A 26,905-nucleotide genomic window follows, 5' to 3' on the forward strand; every position below is an offset into this window, starting at 1 on the left:
CGTATGTTGTTTACGGGAATCAACTTCTACCCGACTCCTACCCAGGTTTTTTTCCGTCAATTGCATTTAAAATGGCGGTGGTTTGAAAACTGAAATGGAGGCAGAAGTGAGGAGGTGGTATGATAATGTTAGAAAATGGGGGCGAGGAAATTCCGCGGAGGAATGCAAAGCCACATTTGAGAGTCTACAAGATTTATCAAGTTTTCTTAAGAAGCTCGAAGTGGAACTTGACAAAGCGGTATGGTAGAGTTGCCTTTAGTTTGTATTTTTTTAGGCTGTTGGGGCCAGGTGAGTTCGGAGACGGGGTGGGTGGGGGGGAGGGGGGGAAGGAAATCAAGTAAGGATTTCACCAGCTCCTAGTTGGCTTCTTAGCTCAGTTAGAAGAGCACTACATCGGTATCGCGGAGGTCATGGTTTCAAATCTCGTAGGGGCCTAAACTTTTTTTCAGGCCTTATTTCCACTGCTACATAATTATGTAAGGTTTATTGCGGCGAGGGTTGCTTTCATACGGTTGCTCTCTGTTTTGCCATTGTACGTCCAGGATTTTCTCCGCTCCAAACCAGTTCTATCTTTCAGGATTTAAAACTGTGATTCTTCAAGGCCCTAATAAAGAAGGGGCCCTTCTGGTCTGAACAAATAATAATCCTTATTATTAAAAACTAGATCATTGGATAATGCAATTCAAGACATTTTATTGGCTTAGCCATTATGGTATGTCAGCCAATACACCATAATCTACAAATATGGCAAGCAAACGTGTCAGCTTAAAATTAAAGGGGAGCTTAAAATTTAATAAAATTTAATAATTTAATTTAACATTTTTAATAAAACAATTATTGCACTCGCGCTTGTTGGATACAAGATGATTATAGCCAACTCGGCGCTACACACCTCGTTGGCTATCTATCATCTCATAACCAACGCGCGCTCGTGGAATAATTGTTAAATAACACAATAGGATGTCTCAGTAAGTTCTGACAAGACACTGATATAGAGGGGTCAAAAGTGCATTGGGCACCCCTTCATTTTTAGCCTCAAATTTCTGAATTGAAATATCATACCAGGATAAAGAGAAGCTACATGAAACCAAGAAGAGCATGTATATAGTGTACATGTACTTTGTAGTTGTATAAAATAATGTAACATTGTACTATTACAAATGCTGCTGTCTGATGGCTGTGCTACTGCTGTCTGATGGCTGTGCTACTGCTGTCTGATGGCTGTGCTACTGCTGTCTGATGGCTATGATAGATAGAGTTAGTAGCCTATTAGTATGTAGTTGTAAGCTTAACTAAATAAAATCGCAATTCACCTGCTATGTTGTGACAGTTGTGTCTGATGGCTATGATAGATAGAGTTAGTTGCCTATTAGTATGTAGTTGTAAGCTTAACTAAATAAAATCACAATTTAACCTGCTATTTGTGACAGTTGATTCAGGCTTCTTCCTTGTTAACTAATCTATGGTGCCAAGGAATCTTGAGTTCAATATATAATAAATGTTAGATAGACTACTGAATTTAATATTATTTTTACAATCTTGTTAATTTGCAGAAGGGTGACCCACACGCGATTTTAAAGAAATTTCCAAGTGTTGGGAAACTTCTTGGACAGCTATATGAGAACACTGTAGTTTTATTGTCAGGTAAAGGAGATAAAGATGACATTAATTTCTGGAAGATGTCAGGCAAAAAATATAATCCTGACCCAATGATAACCTTACATGTGTTCAATAGTCCTAGATAGAAATCCCCTCCTCAGGCAATAAATCAGGTTTTTACTGCTTAATCATGCAGAAGATTCCTTGACTTTCTTGTTCTTTTAATGAAAGATAAAATATGGTTTTCCCTATGCTCTCGCAAATAATCAGCAATTGTCTCTCAACATAGTAAGATGATCTGGCTGGTCGGAATGATCATTAAGTTAGGAAAAGTTTTATTTCAGGTCATATAAGCAAATGAAGTCAAATTGAACAACAAAACAATAAACCATTAAGGAGAATAGGAGGATTGATCTCTATTTCCCCACAGTTAAAAACTCTTTATCTAATGGTTTCCCAGATGGATTTTATTCCTGACAAATACATGGAAAGGTGTCAAGAGGGTCTTGACTGCATAAGATGTGTCTCCTGATTGCAACAGTGTGTATAATGTTATTGCATGATTCCTTTATTTTTCTTACCTAGATGAAGTGTTTCCAATTGTGGTGAGATGCAGTTTACTTTTTTCAAACTGTTCTGGAGTCCAAGAAAGGAATCTAAACAAAAAGGCAAAGAGTTGGGTACAAACTCAACTGAGGCGTGCAACCACACCCATCCTTAAAAACAGTATCTTGCACCATATTGGAGAATTTTGGGGCTACACAGCTCAGGGGTCCTTGGAAATAATGTTGAACAAGGTAAGTAAGATAACATTGTGAATTATAAGTTGTCCAAATAATTTTCACATAATTAAAGTTTTTATTCTGTCAATAACTTGGCTGGTCTTGAAGTGAAGAATTTAATTTTTTGACCACTCTGTTTAAATCACCTTACACTCCTGCTTCATACCAGGTGGAGCAAGGCCTCTACTGTCTACCTGCCAGCTCTGTTTGCACTCAGTTCCTGGTTCACCAAATAATTTGAATATATCAACAAAGTTGAAATGGTAAATTGGCCACCGTTACGATTATAAAAGTTGAGGTTTCGAGCGTTAGCCCTTCACTCCGACGAAGGGCTAACAGTCGAAACGTCAGCTTTTATAATCCTAACGGTGGCCAATTTACCATTTCAACTTTGTTGATATATTCAAATTATTTCATTACCCCACTGATGCAGCCCCAAACAGTTTCTTTAGAAACTATCAGCCTGGTTCACCAAGTCTCTTATGTGGCTAAAGATTATTTTTTGTTGACTTGTAGTAAGAGTAAAGGTGATACGTATGCCACATTCATTTTATGACTTTTCTTCATTTTAAAACTCTTCTTCAAGTTGGTATCATCAATGTGTCATGACTTAGAAGTATTACAAGGCTTTTTTTGGAATGAGGAAGAAAGGTATGCAACCACCAACCATTTATTCATGACATGGATTCAATGAATAGAAAAATATGAGAATATGAGATGTCACTGGATAGCCATAATTAGTAGGCTTGAGTCTGGAGTCAAAGGTCCTTATTTGAGCACAGGCCTTCCACAGTGTTACTGTGTTGTGTTCATGCCCAAGCAACTTTGCTCTCTTAAAGCAGGGTGATGATAGATGTCAGAGAGATTGGAAAAAGGTATTGGTGGGTTATCTGCAGTGTCCCAGTTTCTTGTCCAGTATTAGAACTCACTGTATGCTACAAAAACTGTGATAACCTCAGCGCAGTCATCAGAGAGTCAGTCCTGTAAACAAACTTCAGCTCTTGATTCATTGACTGACCACACTGGATGAACAGCAAATTCTAATCCTGATCTTAGCAAAAATAAAAAAAACCTGCTGTTTTGAATTTGATTCTTGCATGGGCTAAGAACATGGTCTGCACTAGTCGCTGTGAATGTCTTTATTAGGATTAGACAGTGTTATCTTTGTATTTACTTTATTACTCTTGCCTTATTTCTTTATCCACTTTAGAGAATTTTATCCTCAGAAACCAATATCAGGACTATGCTTAAAGGAACTGTCAGAATTTTGCCTGCCTTTGATAACTATGCCACAAGCAAAACCATTGGTATGATTCAACATAGTTTAGGAACTATTCTTTCTTAACCATAAACAAACTTCAAGCCACCAAATTATGCACTGTTTTGTCCACTGGTCTGTTGAATATAACTTTCTTGATCAGCATCTACATGTGACAATTTGATAATTGTTACCTTGTCTATATTTAGGTGGAAAAGATTCTTTGCAGCCAAAAAGGTTTGGATTTGGTGACCAGGTAAAGGATTTTTGTGAACTAATTAAAAAGGTTAGGGGGAGGAGTAATAATTTTTTTTAATTAAATTAGTGCTCTTTCTGAATTATCAGTCATGAAATGTTCCAGCTGACACTTTTGATGGGAAAAAATTAATTTGGCCATGCCCAAAAATTAGAATTGGGTAGGGTGTTTGCAGAATTTTCACTTAAGCATTAAAACTGCATTAAGTAACATAAAGAAAGAAATAATTATAGTAGATCTAATTTTTACCATATTTTACAGTTGTCACGATGAGGGTTTCCTTGTTTCTGAAAGTGTCCCGAAAGTGTTTTTGCATGCTGTCTCTTTCAACAAAGGTGGGTTGACCAAAGATCTGACTAGTTTGACTATTTAGAGACATACACTTTAGGGGAGCAAGGATGGCGCAGTGGTGAGAGCACTCGCCTCCCACCACTGTGGCCCGGGTTCGTTTCCCGGACCTGGCATCACATGTGGATTGAGTTTGTCGTTGGTTCTCGTGAGTTTGTCGTTGGTTCTTGTGAGTTTGTCGTTGGTTCTCGTCCTTGCTCCGAGGGTTTTTCTCCAGGTCCTCCGATTTTCCTCCCTCCGCAAAAACCAACATTCCAAATTCCAATTCGATCTAGAAACAGTGGACAAAAAGAGCCACCCAGTGGAATATCCATTGCTAAATTATTTATTTATTTATTTATTAAATACTTATACACTTAACAGAAAAAAAAACAACAACAAACGTGGAAACAAATGGCAAAAGAACAGAGAAAATCAAGCAACTAGTTTCATCTTTCCATTTTCAACGACTGCGCTCCAAATTTACCGCTCTTCATACCCTTTCTAATTCCACCACGCATGCCTTTGTCACCATGCATGCTAGCATCCTAACTTGTTTCACGGTTTGTTGGTTGTTGTTGTTTTTTTTTTTTTTCAGGTCTGTTTTTATCATACGATGCACAAGTTAATCTGTGGAAAAGGCACCAAACCGGCTTTGAATCAGAGGTAATCAAGTAATCACATTATAAGTCGTTAGACTGCTTTTCGATTGAGGTTTTTTTTCAATGAGGCATTTTATATTACTTTAGTGGCGCAATAACTCAAGTGGGTTATGTCAAGAGAACACAACTAATGTTAGCTCTGTAACTCACGATCCCAAGGCGATTGATGCTCAAACTTTTCAAGTGCAGTTTGTTATATTTTATCAGAGTTAATATTATTAACTCTGATTTTATAAAATACAGTGTAGCTTCGGTTTATCGGTAAAAACATAGATGTGTTCGACAAATCAGAGCACGCCTAGAGTCTCAGGTATTTTATGTAATCACGCGAAACAATTTCATTTTAAATGTCCTTAAGCGCGGGAAAACGCAAGTAACTGTGTCGCAATTGGTTTTAGCTTTGTATCTGAACGGTTGAGAGAGCGGCGCGGATTTCTAATTGCATATGATTGGCCAATTTAAGGCCACCAATGAAGGGTGGGAACTGCCTGGGATTCAAGTGAGGAAATGATCTTTGCCGGCAATTACGGAAGGACAACCGGGGAAAAATTTATGTTACAACGAGATGTGAACCTGTACCCCCTATTTGGAAGTTACAACCAACTGAGCTACGAAGCCCGTGCACATTTTGGAAGCTCCGAAAAAGTTGTGGGTTCTTCGTTCCCGTACAAAATGTGATCACGATGTTAATGTAGATTTGCAAGTGAAATTCAAGTGAAGAAATGATCAATTCATAAATAAAGGCATTACGTGAGGCTACGTAGCTCAGTTGGTAACCACGTCAAGCGCGCAACTGGTACTGTTTGGAAGGCACGAGTTCGAATCCTGTCCAAGCCCGTTTCCTTTTTCAGGTTTGTTCACTGTAATTGCTTAAATTGCAGCTCACTTGTAACGATCGTTTCTCCACCCAGTTGAATTTTTACCCGCAGGTCATCATGATTTATTTCATTGAAACTGTTTCCAATATCTGTTCGTCTGGTCACTCACGACCGTAGATTGCTCCTGAGGGGACTTTTCACACGTTACTTACTCACCTTACTGTGTTCTCAATAGATTTTGTTTTAAGTTGTGCGAATTCTTTTTCTTTTTGCTTAAGTAATCACAAAATTGACAGGTGAAAAATGGTGAACCACGAAAATACACTCAGCTGATATCACATTAAGCAAACGTGGCGCTCAAAGGAGAATGCCATGTACAAACAAAGATCGTGCCACATTTAAAGAATCAAGCCAGCTTATTAAATATTGCCAAGCCAGTAATAGAGGGCTAAATGATTAGAAAGATCAAAGAAAAAAGAAAGGTCTCAGTACGGAAACTGACGCAAACCGAGACACGTGATTCTCATTTGATCTCTTGACACTGAAGGAAATACGACTTTGAAATGTTAATTTTCCAATTTAGGCTCTCATATATCATTTGACGTGTAGACGTTCATCAAAATAATGTAAGCAGAACGAAAGTGGAATGTGTGGAACTTTTCGTGATCTTACTCTATAACTCATCATACTTTCACAATGAGACGCAGACAGATTCTATTTGTGTTCATTTTTCTGGTAGCTACAATGTGTCTTCTAACGATATCCTTAATGCAGACTAGTTCCAAGCTCACATTTTCCCCCACAAATCAAAGTGTTGTTGTGATTGTCGAGCGCGAAGAAATTGTTCATCCGTATTATGGTAATCGATTTGGAAAACACTGTCTTGTTCAGCTCAAGTGGGGGAAAATGTGCCCTGAGTTGTACACAGAACTGGGAGGAAAATGTAACTTGATCGACGGTACAATCCAATGTCCTGATATTCGTAACCACGCAAAATTTCGCAACCGACAGGCGCAACTCGTAATGACGAGAATGCTACGGATCTTTGACCTTATAGCGCAAAAACACAGCATCGACTACTGGATATTTGGAGGAACTTTACTAGGTGCTACAAGACATCATGGATTCATTCCTTGGGATTACGACATAGATATCGAGATGCCTTTAGAAGAATATGTGAAATTCTTCCAATTTGCCGCGAAAGATTTACCGCCAGACATTTTCTTTCAGAACTCTGTAAGCGATCCAGCTTTGAATCCAGATGACCCGAGCGGTTACCACAATCATGAAATAGTTGGTATATATGAAGCAACTTGGAACCCAAGATTACGGGATAGAAATAGTTGCTATAAATTCTGTTTTTCCTTCGGATGTACTTGGCATGATGGGCTTATGGTTGACATTTTCGTGTCGCCTAGTATGAAAAGATCTTCCGTCCCACGTAAACGAATAAATTTCGAAGGTTTCACCTTTCCTGTGCAAAATGACTGGGAAGAATATTTAATAGAAAACTTCGGCGAAAAATACTTTAAGGTTCCAACCGATCAAGAACCGAAAGAAAGCCCAGACGTGTTCCATGGATGCGAGGAACTCAAAGGAAGTTCTCGATAGATCTCGCCAAACGAATGCGATTTCCATGAGTCCATGACTTGTCTAGATGTAACATGAAACGTATTCAATTAGCATAGGTAATCATATGATTTCGAGTACAATTTGGGATAAATCAGTAGGAGTAAATTTTTAAAGGCGACCAAATTGCAACTTGTAGTCTTTGAAATTGAGTGCTGATTTATCGCAAATTGCTCGAAGAAAATTATGTGATAACTAGTTAATAATATACAGGCAAGAATAAGACTGTTCTCTTCTTAATTGCTTTTATTTCGTGTCCGGTCGCTTGCCTTTGCTTTCTTTCCGCAGTAGTCGGGCTTTTCCCTCAAGAACTTGTGTCAAGCTTTTTAGCTCTCTATCACGAATATTCGAGCTTTTCTACTCTTTCTCTGTTAGGTATCGGTCGACAGCTGTAATTATCACACGAAGGCTATTGCGCTCGTAATCTTCCCCGTCTTTTAACAACTTTCCGTGCTGACGTGTTCTCGGCTCTGGAGCATACTGAAATTTTTGCATGTATTTCATTTAATTTCGTTAAAAAAATAACAAGCTGTATCAATTTCCACTCGCCCTTTCTTTTATAATCTATAAACTTAAAAATAGGACAAAAGTAAAAGAAAACAAAACCAAACTGGAACTCCACGAAGCAATAATCGCACAATAGTTCTGTTTCTTCTCTCAGCTGTCCTTTCTTTGTATTGATATCTCTTAATATCCTCGTTTGTTTTTCACTGATGTTTGTTTTTGCTGTTCTTCATTCTTTGTATCAGCATTTGTTGCGTAGTAATCTTCGTTTTCTTTAATATTCGTTTTAATGATTCGTTTTCGCGAAATTTCCTCGTCAGGTTATGAATTTTCCTACAGATTAGATCTTTATTATTCTCCTGGGGCCTTTGAGGTTTTTCGGTTTTGCTTTTTCTCGCCTCGAATAGGTACTGTAGTTCCTTTGTCAGTTTTAGAAAGACCCTTCAATATTTTGCTTTTGTTCTACTTGGCCCCCGTTTCTTAGCTTATTTCAAGGCGGGGGAGCGTTTTGAAATGTTGAAACGTTTTGTACCGTCGATCAAGGTACATTTTCCGCCCAGTTCTGTGTACAACTCAGGGCACATTTCTCCCTACTTGAGCGGAACAAGACAGTGTTTTCCAAATCAATTACCATAGTACGGATGTACAATTTCTTCGCGTTCAACAATCAAAACAACCCTAACAGAACCCAGTCCTTTTCTCGGTGGAGGACTTGCCCCGTTACTGTACGTGATCGCGCAGAAACTGTCCGGCAGACGGTATCTCCACTCCAGGCTCTTTTACTCCCGCTCCGCTACCTCTATTTTCATCAAGTGTTTAAAGATCGCTTGCTGCGCGAACCGCTGCTTGATGAGGTCACGGGATAGACGGCGTAAACAATTTTTTGTATCACTTTTTCTTTTTTCTCAGATTTTAGATTTGATCGAGATATCATCCATCAAGAGGCCATACATTTCCCGAGACCAATTAAGGGATCTAATTTCCTCACGGAAACTGGTAAATACTTGTGAATTGATAATTTTCTTTTGATGTTATTTTATTGTACGTTTCTTTGTTCTCCCCATTTCTCCAAACCTTCAACCTTTTTAGTTGAAGGATTTCTTCTTATCGTGTTTTCTTTTCGATAGTCTCGAGCCTGTGTAGAAAATCCAGAATTCTTTGCTGTGGCGTGGGGTGTTCTGAGGTAAGTAAACACCGCACAAGCTCTGCTTTTATAGACAGAAGTAACAATGCTGGAGCATCTAGAGCATTTGATTGAGTCTATTACAAGAGGCTGCTCAGGACCCGAATAAAATAATCGGAAACACCTAAAGCATCGTGCTCTCGACAGTCGATTGAAAGTTGCAGTCGCAGTAACCATTGACAAACGAAATTGACTGGGCCATCCGAAATTGGTCCGAGCTGTTTAATTTTTAAGACGATTTTGTCCGATTTCGGAATAACCATGTTATTACGGCCGCTTTTGTCCAATTTCATGGATGGAAACTGTCTGAAACATAACAGAATCAAACGAAAGGAAGCTGTTCGAGTTCGAACGGAATCCTCCTGGCGTTGAGAAAACCGTCTTTGCTTCTTTAATTTCTTTTCTGAAGGTTGTTATACTCATTTTTGTTAAATAACTCGACAGTTTCTCTTTCAACTAGACTTACTGGCGTTTTCCTTTGCTTTCGTTCTCTGTTCTTTTTTTAGTTCATTTTTGACTCGATCTGGAGGAAGCGCCCAAGTAGCAAAGTTATTGTCAGTATTTGGCCAAATGTGTGTCGAGGAATGCAAAGAGGGCCACCAACAGGTGTGTGACGGAATCAAACAGGCCGGGCGTACATATATGATGTGGTATGCACTGCATGTGTTCGTGCAAATGAATACGTTTCTTCTGAATCTGCATCCATAAATTTCGCGTCGAGTAAAGGCGAAAAGCAGCATATCGCCAGATCTATGTAATGCTATGTTTTTGAAGAAGTCCACGAGTTCGGCGCGTGATGGTCAACAAAATGGAAGAGATTCCGCCTTGGTCCATGCAGAGGTTACCAATCGTTACCGACGTGTATGGCTTTTATAATTTTTTAGTGTTGGGTTTAACTTCGTTATTCTTCCCGGCTTTCCACTTTCTAGATTCTCTCGACGTGTTCAGAAATTTTTCCCGAGTACTGTCAGCTGCTTGTGCGGAAACTGGCTTTCCGTCCCCACGGTGAGTCTACTCTGGTAAAGTAGAAGTCATTTATTTAACCCTTTCACATCCAGGAGTGACTAAGACATAATTTCTCCTTCCTCTTTCAACACCACATCAAGCACACAAGTAATGAGAATACAGTAAATTATTAAGTGGGGGATTATTTTTTGATCCAATACCAAATTCTCAGAACTAAAACTATGGCGAATATATGGCAGGCAATGAGGAGAATTCCTAGTTGATATCTTGGGATTGGAAGAGTTAAGGCGTTTGTTGGTAACCAAGAAAGACAATCCACAGAAAACAACGAAAAAAAAATAATTGATGGTCTTTTACCTGAATATGAACCCCCTCCCCCTCAGATCTTGAGCCCCTCCGACTTGACTCCAACCTTCGATAACATTTGAATCGCAGTGAAGCTAAGCACCTTATACGACCTGGTTTCTCTTGCATCGTTAAAACGTTGTTAAGGGAGACCAGATTTGCTTATACAGACCGAGTATTTTCGCGCTCTATTTCAGAGAATGTGACGTGTAAATCAAATATCTCAAGCGTAGTTATTCACTAGTTTCCTGTCCTTGCTTAAGATGCAGCAGATGAGGAATCTGTTCTTGCGAATTTGAAAAATATTCACCTCGAACTGGAAGAACTTACGCGGAGATTGTCATTAAGGTGTGTAGATATTTGTTTTCTTGGCTATTGTTGTCCTTTGGTTATTCGCTACATCTCGACAGAACGCAGCACAAACACAAATCTTCCTATTGTCAGAATAATTAGAGAAACCAGTTAAGCCCACCTTTTGTAGCACAGCACGGCCCAGAGGGTTCGTTTTCGAAAGTCGCGGTATCTTCACGGGCCAGAAGCAATATGTTTGAAAATTTTGTCTGTACAATGGTATAGTGAGTTCCTTAGCCCCCCCCCCCACCCCCCCCCCAAAAAAACAGTCCTCTTCGATGTGTTTCCCTTCTAGACTAGTAGACTATTGTATATGCACTTATTGGCTCTTAGTGGGATTCTCCGTGTCAAGGTTCTTTGGAAGTATCCTCTCGAAAACACTTTTAAAAGTAGTTTCGTTTGAACTATGGCGTGGTGAAGTACTGTCAGCTTGATGGGGAGTATAAAATATGTATTTCTTAAAACGGAAGACGCAAGAGAGTCGATGATAAACCAGGAAGGAACAAGATAGATAAGGGTCGAAGAATAGAAATGGATTGAAAATGACTAACTTGGCTCAGTGAAACTCTCCTACTACTCAGGGCTTCTTTACAACATTGCTGTCTTGTAAATAACATACTTTTGAGCTTCAAACGATTTTATTTTAATCCCTTCAATATCGAAGGTATGACTGATTTATCGTTCGATTTTGATTTTTGTGTAGACTTGCAGTCTAATGTTCTACATTTCTGCAGCTAAGTTTCTTCCTGCAAATTTTCTCTATTCGGTTCTTCGTTTTCGGGCGTCTCACGTGCATTATTTGTAACAATATTCAAGCTAACTGACTGTGAGGATAGCATATTGCCTGTTTCTTAGTCTTGTTTATTTCATTTTCATCAACCTTGATGCTTTTTATTCAATTATTTTCCAAAGAAGACGCTAAGACGCCTACTGATTTTAGATAACGTAATTAATATAAATAGATGTCTTAGAGGATTTAAAAGATTAAGTTGCCGAGCCTCCGAGTGGTTATCATTGAGGACTTCGGCTTTTATAACCAGGTGTATGTACAAACCTAAATACAGTCATTTTCGTTTGTAAACAACTTAATAAGAATAGGAAAATATATTTAAAGTTTCCGACACTTCGGTTTAGGGATTATGATACCAAGTTGACAATGAGCTCGTTATTCAATCTATAGGGAAATTTACGGTACGCATTTATTCAAATATCCACTAGTTCCATCAGTGGGGAAACAATTTCAAGAATCCTGCTTCTTGTAATCAAGATTGTATATCTCCTAACAATAGAAGTCTGGATCTTGAATTTATAGAATTTTCAGTGCGAGTTAGGGAGACAGATTTCTTACATTCAAGTCCTATTCGCATATCCGATCGACTTAGTTTTCCAAATACATAGTGATTATGTACATTATTTGAGACTACGATTCAGTGTTTGATTGGACGCGGAGACATGATAGTGATCTAAATGCAAATAATCATCACGTATGCTCCTTAAATACATCTTCATTACAATTTTTGCTCTTAGTAAAGAGGGCGTCATCTTAACAGCTATAAAGCCACAGCGATAAAGCTTTCGAGTAAAGTGCATGCAAATTTTGCTGGATAATTTTTCAAGATCTGTGGGATATCTTTAACTTTCCAAGTTTAGTACTTGAGTGTTTGTTATCAGTTGACCCCTCGTGTAAAGATATCAAGTTTAAAAAGGAGAAACGAGATCGTTGTGCACGTTCTCCAGTTGAGGTTTCTTGATAAAGCGCGCAACCGAAACATGAACGACAGTAGTTCGACTCCTGCATCTGATGCGTGGAGTGACCTGACCACGCCAACTATGAAATGGGTTTTTCGAGTCCTTTTCTCAACAAGTTTATTTCTTGGTGTGGTTGGAAATGGCGCAGTATGCTCAGCTATCGTTTTAAAGCAGAGATTACGAACGACGGCGAATATGCTGGTGTTAAACCTTGCTGCGGCTGATTTCGCATTTGTGGCGCTCTACGCCCCAACACAACTCTCCTTTTTCGAGAACAAATACAGCTGGGAGATGGGTGACAGTATTTGTAAGCTCACATATACAGTCCTACCAGCCTGCCTCTGCGCTACTGTGGAAACCCTCTTATGTATCGCGGTGATACGTTACAAAGCTGTGGCGAGTCCGTTTCATTTGCGCATTGGAATGAATTACAAAACAACAGCAGTGGTGATATCTGTCATATGGCTGACCTCTTTGTTAACAGGGCTACCAGTCCTTCTTGTAGCGAAGACTGTAGAGTACCAGGACAGGGTATTCTGTGATGAAATTTGGCCAGTTGACAAGCCATACCGTGAAGTTTACTGGGTTCTTATATTTCTTATCCAGTACGCCATTCCATTGTTGGCTATCATCATTCTATCCATTGCGACAATCGTAAAGGTGAAACAGAGTCGCGCGCGTGTCATGCCGAGTGCTTCGTCCATCAACAACGACGCAAATTCAGTTTCCATTGTCCTACAAGCTAGCGTGAGGCAAAGACAAAGGAGAGAGATCAATATGTCAAAGATGTTAACAGGTTTGGTCATCTTGTACGCAATCTGCATGCTTCCGCAGCACGTCGTGTTTTTCTGGCTTACGTATGGCAACTTGAAACAGCAGGAGTACTCGTTGTTCATTTTCACTATTGCTAATATGTTTCCGATCGCTAACAGTGCTTTAAACCCTCTTATATACGGCAGTTTACATAAAGAGTTGAAAAATGGCTTTAAAAACTGCCTTAAGTGTTCATAAATGGGGAGTTTTTGTTAAATGCTTAGTGATTTTTTTCGAAGCTCTTGACACTTATGAGCTTTTTCTGCATTGGTATTAACAGCAGTATCGCATTTATGTCAAGAAGTGCTAAGGTCTCAAAACTATTATTCAATCAGCTTAGTGATTTTTTTCGAAGCTCTTGACACTTTTATGAGCTTTTTTCTGCATTGGTATTAACAGCAGTATCACATTTATGTCAAGAAGTGCTAAGGTCTCAAAACTATTATTCAATCAGTTTTTCCAGTTCTTTCGACTCCAAACAAAGAAAAAAACCTTTCTTACTTTTCCTCAGGAAGAACTCAAAGCACTGCAGAACTAGATTCTACATTTTGCCAATTTTAAGTAAAAAATTGCGGTAGGAAAAAAGGAGTTTTTTTTTTTTTTTCAGTATGTACTTTGCTATTAAGTGAATGTTTGCAGCCTGGGAACCGAACACCCTATACACTTCGTAAAGTACAGAAAATGTAAAGTTAATTGTCAAACTCGAGGTTTTGAAAAATTAATAAAAAATATCGGAAAGAGACTGCGAAAGGTTGAATTGCAGTCGCCAAATGGGGTAAACACAATTAAAGTACAATAGCAGTTCTTATAACAAACAGTGTGAGTTTTCTCTTTCCTTAGGTTTAATTATGCTCACGTTAAATTACGTAAGACGACTGCATTGAGTTATCCTAAAACATGAACAAGCTAACTTAAGGGTTGGATTGAAACAAAAAAACCACAATGTACGTCAGAAATGATTGTCGCGATTTTATAGCAACCTGGCCAATAAAGACTAGATATGAAAGTTTAACATTGATCGATTACAAATAGATAAAGATGATATGAAATCAAAAATCCTACCGTCAAAAGAATAACGGGGGTTAGCTTCTAAAGAAACTGCGGCACTGTGTCGGTGGGGAAGTATAACAAGATAGCTTGATTTTATAAACAGCTGAGTTGATAATCTGAATTGGCCACGGTAAAGAGCTTCCAAAGCTGATGTTTCGAGCGTTACCTCGTTGACAGAACGAAAGGTAGCTTTCCTTTGTTTTCACCTTTTTAGAAAAAAAAAAAATGACGACAGTAATAACTATTCATCCCCCTCTGTAAACTTCGTTGCAAGGTTGTAGTTCATCGCTTGAAATGCATTTTCTTTGAAAACAGTTTCACTTTTTGAAAAACAAAAACAAAAAAAATCGTTTGTATTTCCCATAAATTATAATTGTAACTGTCTGTCTGACTTAATTACAAAGGAAGGATGCTGTACAATGTTTGTCAGTGATACGTTTCGGTAATTGAAAGGTTAAAAAAAATCCTCGATGCAGGGAGCATTCATTTGATGTAGGCTTTAGTAATGTAAGTGCAAAGATAAACTTGAAGGCAAAACTTGTCCATGGTTGGCTTCCTTAAGTTAATTGGCCACCGAGGAATTTTTGTTTTATTCATTATGGCTATAAGTCTGTTATCATTTGCATCTGCAGATAATCGAGACTACTGTGCTATTCTCTACGAGGCAGTAATGCTGATGAAGTAGTCAAGATAAACGTACAAGTTGATTTACAAAACATTTATTCATTTCTCAGACTTGCTTTTCTTTCATTTTTTCTGTCACAAGAATGATGGGAAATGAGAATTTAAAACAGCATCTTCGGAACAAAATCTTGAACAGGCTGCTGTCACGTAGATGGTTCGATATCGCAGGCGCAGGAGCGGTCTGTTATGGGTAATATTGTCTTGTTTCTGTGCGACAAAGCCAAAATTTGACCGCCGTTGTTTACATGATTCGGGAGAACTCAACACATATAAATCCTACATTAATGAAATTATTGTTAAGATTTTCTTACGGTTAACTAGTTCGTTTACGGAATGATAATATTTTTCCAATATTTTGTAAATTTGAGAAAGCCGTAGTGATGGTAGAATGTATTTGATTAAGGGTGAAAACTGGTTCAATCGAGATATCCATTCTACCGACCAAAAAAATAGACCTCCACATATTCTAAACAAAAGTACGAGGTAAGGACTGCTCAGAGATTATCTTCTCTTTACTTCATATTTTACTAATTTGTTGATAGAATATTCGTTTCTTGTGTCTAGTTAATAGTTAAAAATAGAATTTCCCCCTTCAGGAGAAGTCATTTGCGACAACATCTACTTGTGTTTTGTCAAAAACAAAATCTACGTTGTGTTTTGTCAAAAACAAAATAAAAAGAAAGAAAAAGAAAGAAATAGACATAGGAACGAAACAAAAGAACCTTCAATGATAACGGGCTCGGTGGCACATAACGGGTTTCTTTGGGTCAAGCGTTTGTTTAGGTAAGGTACGACCGTGTACAAATTAAACTTGTTTCTCTTGAAGAGTAGTGATTCTAACAAAAAAAAATCCACTGGTATGGCAAATTATGCGATGTGAGTCAATAAACTATTTTAAATTTGTATTTTCAGTGAGTTGTTCAATGTCTGGAAAATCCTTTGGTGTTTTCCCTCGTGGGAAAGAGAAGCTCTACAGAAGCCGCTTTCGAGATCGTGTAGAGAGGAGGTAAAATATTAAGTTCATCTGCACTTTACGTACACTTAAGTTTGTGTGCTGGGAAGAGAAAATAAAACGATTCTTTCTCGTTGGACAGGTATTGAATTGCTGTATCAACATTTTATGCTGGTTTCACGTTCCTCCTTTGTCGGACAAGCATGCTTCATTAAAGGTAAGTAAAGGAAATCGTGTCTGAGAAAGATACTTTTTAATAATTTACTGTGCTTGATAGGGTCAAAATATGTAAACAAACGTGAAGATTCAAAAGAATACAAAGTTTTCTATACGTTTCTAGTAAGAGACGGTGGGGCAGGGGCAGAAGGTGTAATTCATCCTTACAATGCTACCCAGATCCCTCGAGAAGCACGTGCACCAACCACTGTCACATGTTTCTCGACCGCTTGATTAAATTTTTGTCTCCCCCCTCTCTATTTTTCACAAAATCCTCATTGAAAATGTCAAAGAGAGTTATTCCTGTCACTTAAAGAAGAGGATTACTATCTAACAACTTTTCACGCCGCTAAACTCTTCTCTTTCCAGTGTTACAAATAGTATTCAGGGTTTCTTTGGCTTGTCTTGTTTTCAGGCAGCTGTTAAAGAAATTATGAATCCTATGCGTCTCCTCAAGTCAAAGACCAGGCTTCAGTTTGCAGATATTAAGTATATTTTGTCAACATGCCCTGTATTACGTGTCTCGGAGGCGTCCACTTTGTTGGGTAGGCTGTTATTGGTCTTCCTCTGTGATGCGTTGGGTGGCTACTTGGTGTTTACTGAAGTAGTAAAATTGGTAAGTGGGTCGTAAAAAAAATTCCGTAAAACTAAATTTCCCAATATTGCTGTTGGCAGCGGTTTGCGAAAAATTAACACCTGACCTATCAATTGGCTCTCAGACTCTTGAACCGTTCTCAATTGAAAAGTCAGCAATCTGGCGTACTTGGCAACGGTACGCCATTCGCCCCACCTAGCCCTAAACCTTCAAAGCTAAAGGGAGTGTCTTATGAGCTAAGCGTAAGTATGGCCAAGTTTAAAATGTTTTTCTCACTTTCGTTTCAGCTCCTACCGGAAAGTTCCGCTGTGAAGCGTTTGTCATTTGTGGTGGACAGTTTGGAAAATATTTTTGTTGGAAAGGAATCTGTTTCCTCAGCTGAGCAGGTGAAAGCTCGACTCCTATTTGTCCAGGAAATAAGATATTTATTTGACGAGGCTAAAAGGGAGTCTCTAGTTGCGACTTCAACCGAGTCAGAGTCCATAACCCAAACTGAAGAACTTCTTACAAGAACCAAAACACTTCTAAACGGTCTTACAAGCAGAAAACATTAACGTTTAGAGGGATCACCAAAATCCTCCTACTACCTTGAACCAACTAAAGATGCTGATGTGATTCCACCTGACCACGAGTAAGAAGCATTGACATTGCAATCCAAAATCGAGTTTATCAGCGAATTGTGCACGACAATTCTTCTCACCTAGGCGAGATGGCTTTTTCTTTAAATGTTCAAGTTATTGTAGGAACTACCAGATTAGATAGATTACTTTGATTTTGATTTGACGGGAATAATATTTAAAACTGGGATTTGACAGTGAAATAACTATTTCTTTTCACGAAAGTTTATCTATTTTATCGAGTGGGAAGCTTGAATGCTTAAAAACATCGATTGAAGTTATTATTAGATTATCATCATCGTCATTGTCGTCATTATCATCGCTGGCTCCTTATCAATATCATTATTATTATTATTATTATTATTATTATTACTATATCATTATTATTATCGTTATGAACATCCTCAATATTAGTGTTACCTTCGTCATTATCTCTACTATCTGCATCCATGTCATCATCATCATCAGTGTTACTGTTCTCATCATAATTAATACAATTATTATCAGTTGTTAATTTCATTTTGTTTACTTTTCGATAGCCTTTGACATACACATTATCTCGATAAGTTCGAATAACTTTTTCTTCGTCGGTCAGATTATTAAAGATTAGTATATACTAAAACAGTGGATAGCGTTGAGGCGCGCTCTGATTGGCTGGTCAAACTCCGAATATCCTTTGCTATTTACCTCCGAGAAACTCGGGGGAAAATGGCGACCCGGTTTGCATCAGTGACAAGCGAAGAAATCACTCAAATTAACGACGATGGGGTATATTATGTCACTGTTTTAGTATATACTAAAACAACTATTCACCTCAGTGTCGGTGGTTAGCGGTGGATATTTCCCTCGCCGCTTCGCGGCTCGGTAAATATCCACCACTAACCACCGACACTGAGGTGAATAGTTGTTAATTATTAGTTAATACCATAAGAAAGGTTGCTTCTAAATATTGTTAAGAGAAGTAGTTGCGAAAGCCAAATCGCAAGTACTAGCGCAGGATTATTGCTCAATCAAAGCTACCATGTTAGAGCAAGTCGTTGGAGGCCATCTAATCTGTCAAGTTATATCCATCATAAAAGCTGTAGTTGTATGTATTACACGACTGTCTCCTTTTCCGGAAGCTCTTCTCTATCTTCCGACGAAATATATTGGAGGCTCTCTCTTCTGTTGCAGCCCACGCCCCCAAAGGCTAAAAGACCTACACGTCCTTGATCGGCCGCATGATTTTCTCCGCGGTAGCACGAGTCCCGCGTGGTGTCGTTATTTTTAATTTTCAATTTTGGAAGAGGAGAAACCATGGTTTCTCGTCCATTTTTCCATTCGTGATCAAGAAATGAACCGCGTTCATTCTTTTTCACATTAATTTCTGTCTCATAAGTCGTAGGTTTCCTTAAAATGTCTCCACTACTCTTGAAGCAAGTGCATTTGAACAAAAAGTTGAAAACGTCCTTGAACTCCTTGTTCAATGTTCCGTATGCAATCGCGTTGAGCGCACTGTTTGCTATTGGGAAGATGTTAGCTATGGTGTATGCCATCTCTCTGTAACTCGTATTTGTCAAATTCCCGTATCTCAACCAGAACGTGAACACCACGTGCTGAGGTAGCATGCAAATGGCGTAGAGCAAGACGAGGGCGATGAGCATGTTTCTTATCCGCTGCATTTGTTTGGCTCTTCGTTGAATAGCTTTCCTAAAGACCTCGCTTCGAGCACACGTCTCCATAGTAACCGGAAGTGCATTTTTCCTCAAAGAATAAGCCGTTATGCCCACTAAGACCGCAATGATACTCAAGGGCAACAGATACTGAATGCAAAACATTAATATCCAGTAGATTTCTTGTAATATTGGCGATGTCCAAACCTCTTCGCAATGCTTTCTCCCAGGCTGAGGCGAATAGAATTTGGTGACAAACAGAAGGGGAAAGGCGGTCACGGCCGATGCAACCCAAATGACAGCTATTATCCACATTACCCGCCTCCTGGATAGCTTAGACTTTACTGGAAATACGATCGCACGATATCGGTCAGCGGTGATGGCCAGTAAAGTTCCGATGGACACAGACAGTGACAAGGGGAGTATTATGTAAGCCAGATAGCACATAAAACTTCCAAGAACCCATTGATAACAGTTTTCAAATATAATCATTTGCGTTGGAACGTAAACGAGGACGAGAATCAGATCGTGGAACGCAAGATTGAATGTAAATATGTTACAGCTGGTTTGAGTCCCTTTTCGTTTAAGAATCGCTACGCAGACAACTGCATTTCCGAACGAACCAAGGATAAATATGATTGAGTAAACCAACCGCAAAGTCCATTTTAGGTACGTGGACGCAGAACTGCATTCTGATCCAAATAACGTAATGTTATTACTCATCGTCAGTGTTTCAGTATATTTACTGCATAGCCCGATTGGGCGACAAATGGTCGGTAAAATCCTCGGCAGCCTATCAGTGTTCTGACTAAGGTTTCTCTTTTCAATCTAAAGAGTGAAAAGGTGAAATGTTTGTCCTCAATTTTTTCGCTCCATAAACATGAATCTTCGTTCTGCTGTAAGTAGCGCACATGCATGCGTGCAGGAACAGTTTTCGTTCATATGTATCTTTCTTTCAGTTTTGTTTAACATATCGCCCTACTTTCTCCTGTGCCCCCTTCCTTAACGTATTTACGACTTTTACGGACAGCCAAAGAACTTCTTAGCCCGCATTTTACTGAAATTTGTGCATCGAAGTGGGGGTTTCAGATGACAGGATCGATTGTATTTCTCGAAAAAATATACGGACGTTTTATCGCAGCACAGAATAATAAGTTGCGCACTAAGATTGAGAAAAGAATAATTTTGTCTCATGACATAGCAGGCTCTCTAAAGTTCCAGAGAAAATGCTCTGAAAGGTAACGGTAGAAAACCAGTTTGCAAAGTAAAAAAAGAACGCTCTCAAATTTTTTCCTGTAGGTAAAGATTTAAGAGGCAATAAGATGTGACTCATTTTGTAAGCTTTGTTTCCAACCCGTTTGTTGACAAACTCATTTCATGCTTAACTCAGAGGAAGCAAAAATGAATGATTTGTGCGGTACATATTCACAGAGTAAAGCCTTGGTCAAACGGCGCATGATAGTCGATGATAGTTGATTCTCTTAAAACTATCATCAACTATCACCAACAATCATTCGCATGGTCAAACGGCCAAAAAAGTTCGTGATAGTTGATGATGGTTCACCGGCAGTCGCGCGAGCAAAGTCACGGGAGCAGCTAGTTCCAGGCTCTTTCCGCGTAAAATGTGAACACTAACATGGCTTCGTGTGAGACAAACAAACTTGTTGAGGTATGAATTTATCCCGACGAAAGAGGGCGGCAGCTTCCTTACTAGTAATCGATTTGTTGGAGGAATGTACGGAGGATGAGTCTGGAGAGCGTTGGTGGAAGAGAGGACGGACAAGGGAATGGATTAAAAGGAGAAACGAAATGGGATGTTAAAATTGGTGGAAGAATTGCGAGTGGAGGACACTGCCGCTTACAAGGAAATGTTGGGTTTCAATATTTTCTTTCTCATTATTATTATCTTGGGTATAAAAACGAATTTCTGAAGCTGAAGCTGAGCCTCGCGAGGAGCTTTTGGCGGCCATTTTAAACAAGCCCGCCGATTTTCGGGGAAAACAGCTGACCAAAAACTATCATGAACTATCATACGCGTGGTCAAACGAGAAAAGCTATCATCGACTATCATGAAGAATTTGAACAAGTTCAAAATGAATGATAGTCGGTGATAGTCGATGATAGTGCATGACAGTTGGTGGTCAAACGGAAGCGCGCGCTTGAACTATCATCGGTTATAGTTCACCACTAAATTTTCTCAGATTCTTATTGGTTTAAATCGATCACGTGACGCGATAGTATCTATACGTATCTATAACCGCAGTTCAAAATATATGAACTTCATATATTCATCGTATGTGACGCGATAGTGTTCATCCGTGGAGAGACACTATCAGCCCATAGTGCCCGTCCGCGGAAAATACCCGGATGGATAGTACTCATCCGTGAAAAATTTTGAATGGTTTGACGGCCGCGAAGTTAGGCAGATCGGAAAAACAGTGACTTTTCAATTCTGGTTGCGAGTTATTAAGATTTGTGACAGGCTATACGCATGAATAAATATTTGATTGATCTGCATTTTGGTGGGTTTTGACTGTTTTTCAACTGGCGCGGGGAAGAAAATTTAGTGGTGAACAATAAAGACAATAGAGTGTTTACGTCTCGGAACTATCGGTTTGACAGTTGCCCTTGGAAATTTGATGTTCTTAAAACTAGCGTAGTTTCCCTCGAGGCTTCGCTTCTCGGGCAAATATTTGTTTCAAGAACATCAAATTTCCACGGGGCAACTGTCAGCCGATAGTTCCTCGACAGAAACACTCTATTGTTTAACTATCAGATACAATGAATATATGAAGTCCATATATTTTGAACTGCGGTATTAAATACGTATGATGCACGATCCTTCGCAGTAGATTTATCATCACGGGTTTATCAACTTAACGGCCTGCTCCCAGTTGGCTTGTGAGCTCAATTGGTAGAGCGCTGCACTAGTATCGCAGAGGTCAGTGGTTCGAATCCCGTACAGGCCTGATTTTTTTCAGGTCTGATTTTCGCTATTGCCTAAATAGTGCTATCTACTCGGCGAAGGATCGTACATCATACGTGTTTAACTATCATCGACTATCATGCGCCGTTCGACCAGGGCTTAATTGTTTAACACTAACTTGACAAAAATTTTGAATTTTTTACCAATAAACAAGATCTTGAACTAAACTCCCTAAATATTCTGTCGTTCGGCGCCATATCTTCCTGACTATCCAGTATCAGTCCAGGAAGTTGAATTTCTTCAACACAACATGATCCTCAGTCTCACATTTGTTCGACTGGAACTCTTTGTGTTGTGGTGAATTACACGTTCAACGTAACTTTGTCACAACGCTTTGTTATTGCAAATTTGTAAATCGATCCAAAATACGAATCTCATTGTTTTTTCGTCAGTCAAAATGGTTGTTAAACAGACATCAACTCTTTGATAACCATATGTGGTCGAGGAGATCTTTCCGTTCATTGCATCTTTATCACTTAAAGTTGTTGATTACGAGCTGTGAGATAAAGCGTACTTTTGAATGACGAGGGTGAGAAAAATTTCTTCCAAAGGTTCGATTGTCATTTTACTTAACAAATTTGTGAGGATCAATGATTTTTGCCACTTCATCTTAACTTGGCCATTCAGAATCAATCGTGGCGCTGCCCACGATTTCTGTTCATCGTTGTTAAAAAAGAAGGGGATAGAGTATGGTGAAAGACTAACCTTTCATCAGGAGAACGCTTGCAGAGGGTCAGCCAACGAAAACTTAATAAAACTCGTGAATGAATAAGAGCTCTCTGTTGTGTCTATGGTGATTCTCTTATGGCTTTTTATGAAAGAAAGTTAGAATTATTTGCTCACTTTCATAGTTTACAAAATCGATCGATTAGAACCAACCAACCGGATCGTTGTCCTTTCAAGGCCACTTAGGTGATTGTCAATTAATTTGAGTCAGATAGTCGATTGTGTTGTCTTCGTGCAATATATGTATGGACGAAAGAGGGACATGAAAGTTCGAGTGATCATTTTTCATGCAAATATGTCCCCTCGTGGTGACCTGAATAAACTTAAGTGTCAGCCTTAATTGAAGTTTCTGCTCTTTGGCTTCACTAAAAAAAGTAGCGAGGATATTTTGTTTCATAAATGTAATCGTTGCATTCACTGCACTTGTTTTGGTTGTCATAGTAAAAGTAGGCACTAAACTTCCCCCCAAAATTATCAACCTTACTTGAATTTTCTCTGTTACATAGCAATTATTCGTTTCAAGAAAGAAAGACATGACCGGGAGCAGTCGGAAATAATAGCGCTACCATATCTAAATTTTCGTTACCTGTCCCACACTGAACTGACAAAAACATGTTAACTTTTTAATTTTTTTTCCCGGTTTTATTCGAAGACTTATAATTTAATTTCAGCGCGACCAATGACAAAAACCCCGTCATAGAATTGTTTCTACACAAATTCGAGAACAGGAGAGGTCTTTAATGTTGTTTTATGTTGTCCTCAACTGTTACAACTGTCAATGAAAACAGTGTTCATTAAAACATTTTTTTTAATTTAAGTCTCTGTCAACTTGGTCTATTGTAATTCTCAAATCTGATTGGTTCGGTCCAATTCGTCATATCCGCCCAGGAATAACTACGGGCGCATGAGAGAAAACTTGTCTTTTTATGTTCTGTTTGTAGATAATGAAGCAGAAATATAATTCTATGGCCAGTGTCACTGTCCTTTAGCTGCTAATAGAAAAAAAATATCTATTTTTTAATATCTTTTTTCTTGATTAAAGAAAATATTGAAAATAATTCTTAGTTCAGGCTTCAAACTGTCTCTCTAATATGGGAATTAGGCTACGGACCTAGATCCATCGATCGTAAAGCCAGTGACTCTTGGCGACCGGTTTGGTTTTGAATAAAAGCATCTATAATCATTAAAGCGAAGGCACGAGCGAGCGAGTTTACGCCTTTTTGACAATCATCTGACAGCCAAGTAATATAACATATAATGAAACATTTATATCGTATATTTTCAATACAATCTAAATGCTGAGTCTCCCGGCACAGTTATATTCCAACCCGGGTTACAAAACAAAAACTACACAGAAGACTTGAAGAGATTGACATGCTCACTTAATGCGGGCTTCTCGTTTAACGTGTATCGCTATAAATGTACAAACTTAGATTAAAAAAAGAAACCTACGACATGTCAACCTGTCATTATTTGAAGTTTAAAGTTGGCAGTCCAGGCTGATGATCCACAAAAATAGATTAATATTCGTTAACCTGCAAGTTTTTTTTTTCAGCTAAGCTAGCCAGCTGCTGCAGTAATTCCCATCTTATTGCCTGGGAGCCTCAATGTCTTATAGTCCGCTTACAGATGACGATTTCACTGAAAATTTATACTTTTTTCAAACCAGGTTTCATCAAAGAAACAAAATACCTGTATTAAATTTCACGTGAATGTTTATGAAAAGTGTTGTTTTGACACTCTCAGATAAGAACGTTAAGTATAGGGATTTGCCATCTCTTGTTGGACAAAATTTACAATAATGAGTTTCATTTCTTGACGCGAGATAACAAGTGTGTTTTCGTTGCGGGGTGTTAAGAACTTAAGTATATCATACTTCTTTGAATGAAATAAATTGTGGCTTTTGTTTTGGACTGAGCAGATGTTCGCAGATCCTTAACGAAAGGTTTGTATCTTCGTTTCACTTTCGTAAAGCAGAATGATTTACAACTGGTGCGGGTTGTCTTGGTTTGGTAAATGACTTACAAAGCTTGCTAAGTTTCCGTGGCTATACAGCTGCTTTGACGGTCGAAAATGATGTGAATTGAAACTAAAGGGCATTTAAAGAAAACACAGAGTACATATGTCTATATCTTTCTAACATACCGGCTTAGAATGATTGTGCCTCAGGGTATTCCAGAGCAGGAATATGGGATTTGATTTTTTCTCAGGCCAGAGAACTAGGTATTCAAGTAATTAACTGGCGAATCAGTTACCCATCTTTGTTTTCAAAGTTGGATTTACCTTTTATCCGCCGTTTAGGTACGGTTTCCATGCTAAGTCCTGTTTAGAGTCTTGACAAAAATTCGACCAAGCCGTGCGTCTCGTTCTCCGCCAATTAGACTGATTTTCTCTTGCGGTCTGACTTCTTCTGGACCAAATAAGAAGGACAATTCCACCATTTCAAATTAACCTTTGCAATATTTTTATCTTTTAATTAAAATTCCTTACTCTTCATTGGCTGTCGATAAATGTCAAACTTAGCACTTTATCACTTAGGGTTGTCTTTCGCTCTCATCAAGGTAAACATCACAGGAAACGATGGTTCTGCCACAACTCTTCTCGTTTGATGCACACTAATTAAAATCGACATTAAATAACATCTACACTAAAATTACTACAGTTTCAAATCACTGCAGCAAATTAATTTTAATTTGCTCTGGATGAGAAGCATCTGTGACCTGTTTCCTCTTATTGTTAGAGGGCTAGCTTGGAAGTGCGAAACGAATTGGCGTTTGGATTTGTTGCGGTCCAATTAACAATGCGTGTAGATTAACGGGGTAAATTATGTCAACAGATGATTGAAAGGTAGTTTTAGTTTTATTCATACAATTCCTAATCCTTTAATTCTCAAGATCTGCTTGTTAATTCTCCTCTCAAGTTGCTTCACATTTCCTTATAAATAAGTTACAAGAATTTGGTGTTAGATCAGGATAACAACTTCTACATAATAACTTTGAGTATTCTCATTGCCTGTCTGCAGAATAATGTATGGATATTTCAGGGAGAAGTAACATGTTTATCACTTCTGAAAGTTAAAAGAAAAAAAACTAACACAAGCCACGGACGATGAGAACGACCAAAAGGAATTGGTTCTAACAGAGTGGTGTTTTCGAACCATTTTAATGGCTTTCCTTTCCTACTTTAACCTTCGGGGCTTTTTCTTATCCCTATTGATATTGGATATCGTGAAGAACTACCTGAAGGACAACCTTTATATCAAGCAATCAATAGTTAATAAGCGACAAATAGCATAATAAACGATTACTGAACCTGCTGGCGTGCCTAAAAATTTACTTTTGTATCTGTTCATAACATTAAAAACGTGTTCTTAACTTAAACCTCTATCTCTCTATTTCTGCGCAACAGTAAGAAGCCTTGGAAGCTTTAGTATTTCAATTCAGGGCATCAAGCTCTGAGGCGGACGCCTATAGCACCAACCTCTTGCTTTTCGCGTAATTAACATTTGTTTCATTTACGTTCGCCGCGCGATTTGCCTTAACATCTCAATTTGAGCTCTTTGTCAGTGGTCACTGAGCGATTTCTCAAACTGAGACAAACACAATACCACTAACAATTGGCTTTATTTCAACCATCTGCAGCTGTTCCACGAGCTAAATATTTACGCTACTGTCAGAGAAAATAACAAAGTTACTTTTTAATATTACAACTTTTTACCACAAGAAAATGAGAAAAATCCGTCATTAATGAGCCTCAAGCTTTGTGAAAACGATCAGCATGTAGTACCGAAAGCACAAAATATCTCTTCTACCTCCGCACGACTTCTGACTCTGGCAGTTGAACTCTAACGACTTTTTTTCAGCTTTAGAGAGGGCATACTGTGTAGAAAGAAATGTTTTGACTATGCAAACGCATCTGAACTTTGCATAAATTGTCTCACTTAGTGGTGTGGTCGGTGTTCTCAGTTAATACTAAAATTTGAAGTTTTTATTCGATTTGTACACATTGACTGCAAATAGCGACAGAAGGTAACCGACGGACAAATTTTTGACCACTTTTCCTCAGTAGGAAGTTCTTTCTTTTTAGCTCGGCTATTTTACATTGGTAGAGTTCTCGTAAACACGCTCAATCCCTGGCGCAGCTGAAAAGTTTTGATTAATGTTGGCTTTCGCTTTAAGGTGGCTC

At 38.6% G+C, this 26,905-nt stretch overlaps 4 protein-coding genes across 5 annotated transcripts; 3 read left to right on the forward strand and 1 right to left on the reverse strand.

Annotated features, from left to right (window-relative positions):
• The first annotated feature begins 46 nt into the window (after nt 1-46).
• LOC111323900 (Fanconi anemia group C protein) lies at nt 47-18,455 on the forward strand. Of its 2 annotated transcripts, none has more exons than XM_022927347.2 (17): nt 47-238; nt 1,554-1,644; nt 2,185-2,396; nt 2,968-3,032; nt 3,592-3,688; nt 3,849-3,895; nt 4,157-4,230; nt 4,821-4,888; nt 8,745-8,831; nt 8,963-9,018; nt 9,525-9,624; nt 9,948-10,023; nt 10,599-10,677; nt 15,889-15,982; nt 16,071-16,145; nt 16,560-16,760; nt 17,027-18,455. In XM_022927347.2, exons 1-17 carry the CDS (start codon nt 95-97, stop codon nt 17,291-17,293), a joined length of 1,833 nt encoding a protein of 610 aa, XP_022783082.2. In that variant the 5' UTR covers nt 47-94; the 3' UTR covers nt 17,294-18,455. The 2 variants fall into 2 exon arrangements, with proteins under 2 accessions (XP_022783082.2, XP_022783081.2); XM_022927346.2 differs by having other exon boundaries at nt 48-238; nt 10,593-10,677.
• LOC148719601 (uncharacterized) lies at nt 6,191-8,045 on the forward strand. Its single transcript, XM_088738264.1, has one exon. The coding sequence runs from the start codon at nt 6,399-6,401 to the stop codon at nt 7,311-7,313; it is 915 nt and encodes a 304-aa protein (XP_088594390.1). The 5' UTR covers nt 6,191-6,398; the 3' UTR covers nt 7,314-8,045.
• On the forward strand, nt 10,687-13,984 carry LOC111323902 (galanin receptor 2a-like). Its single transcript, XM_022927349.2, has one exon. It carries the CDS (start codon nt 12,451-12,453, stop codon nt 13,438-13,440), a length of 990 nt encoding a protein of 329 aa, XP_022783084.2. The 5' UTR covers nt 10,687-12,450; the 3' UTR covers nt 13,441-13,984.
• On the reverse strand, nt 16,167-26,891 carry LOC111323901 (QRFP-like peptide receptor). The gene is made up of 2 exons (XM_022927348.2): nt 25,004-26,891; nt 16,167-19,836 (listed from the first exon to the last, which is right to left on the reverse strand). The coding sequence occupies exon 2, from the start codon at nt 19,729-19,731 to the stop codon at nt 18,451-18,453; it is 1,281 nt and encodes a 426-aa protein (XP_022783083.1). The 5' UTR covers nt 19,732-19,836; nt 25,004-26,891; the 3' UTR covers nt 16,167-18,450.
• Nucleotides 26,892-26,905: the final 14 nt, after the last annotated feature.

This window comes from Stylophora pistillata, chromosome 11 (genome assembly GCF_964205215.1).
Source record: "Stylophora pistillata chromosome 11, jaStyPist1.2, whole genome shotgun sequence".
NCBI classification, from domain to species: domain Eukaryota; kingdom Metazoa; phylum Cnidaria; class Anthozoa; order Scleractinia; family Pocilloporidae; genus Stylophora; species Stylophora pistillata.

Bases quoted from the DNA above. Each gene is read 5' to 3' on its own strand.
- LOC111323900 (XM_022927346.2), top strand. From the start codon at position 95: ATGGAGGCAGAAGTGAGGAGGTGGTATGATAATGTTAGAAAATGGGGG. The intron at 10,678-15,888 runs GTGTGTAGATAT...TTGTATTTTCAG, and splicing joins ACGCGGAGATTGTCATTAAG to TGAGTTGTTCAATGTCTGGA. The intron at 16,146-16,559 runs GTAAGTAAAGGA...TCTTGTTTTCAG, and splicing joins ACAAGCATGCTTCATTAAAG to GCAGCTGTTAAAGAAATTAT.
- LOC148719601 (XM_088738264.1), top strand. From the start codon at position 6,399: ATGAGACGCAGACAGATTCTATTTGTGTTCATTTTTCTGGTAGCTACA.
- LOC111323902 (XM_022927349.2), top strand. From the start codon at position 12,451: ATGAACGACAGTAGTTCGACTCCTGCATCTGATGCGTGGAGTGACCTG.
- LOC111323901 (XM_022927348.2), bottom strand. From the start codon at position 19,731: ATGAGTAATAACATTACGTTATTTGGATCAGAATGCAGTTCTGCGTCC.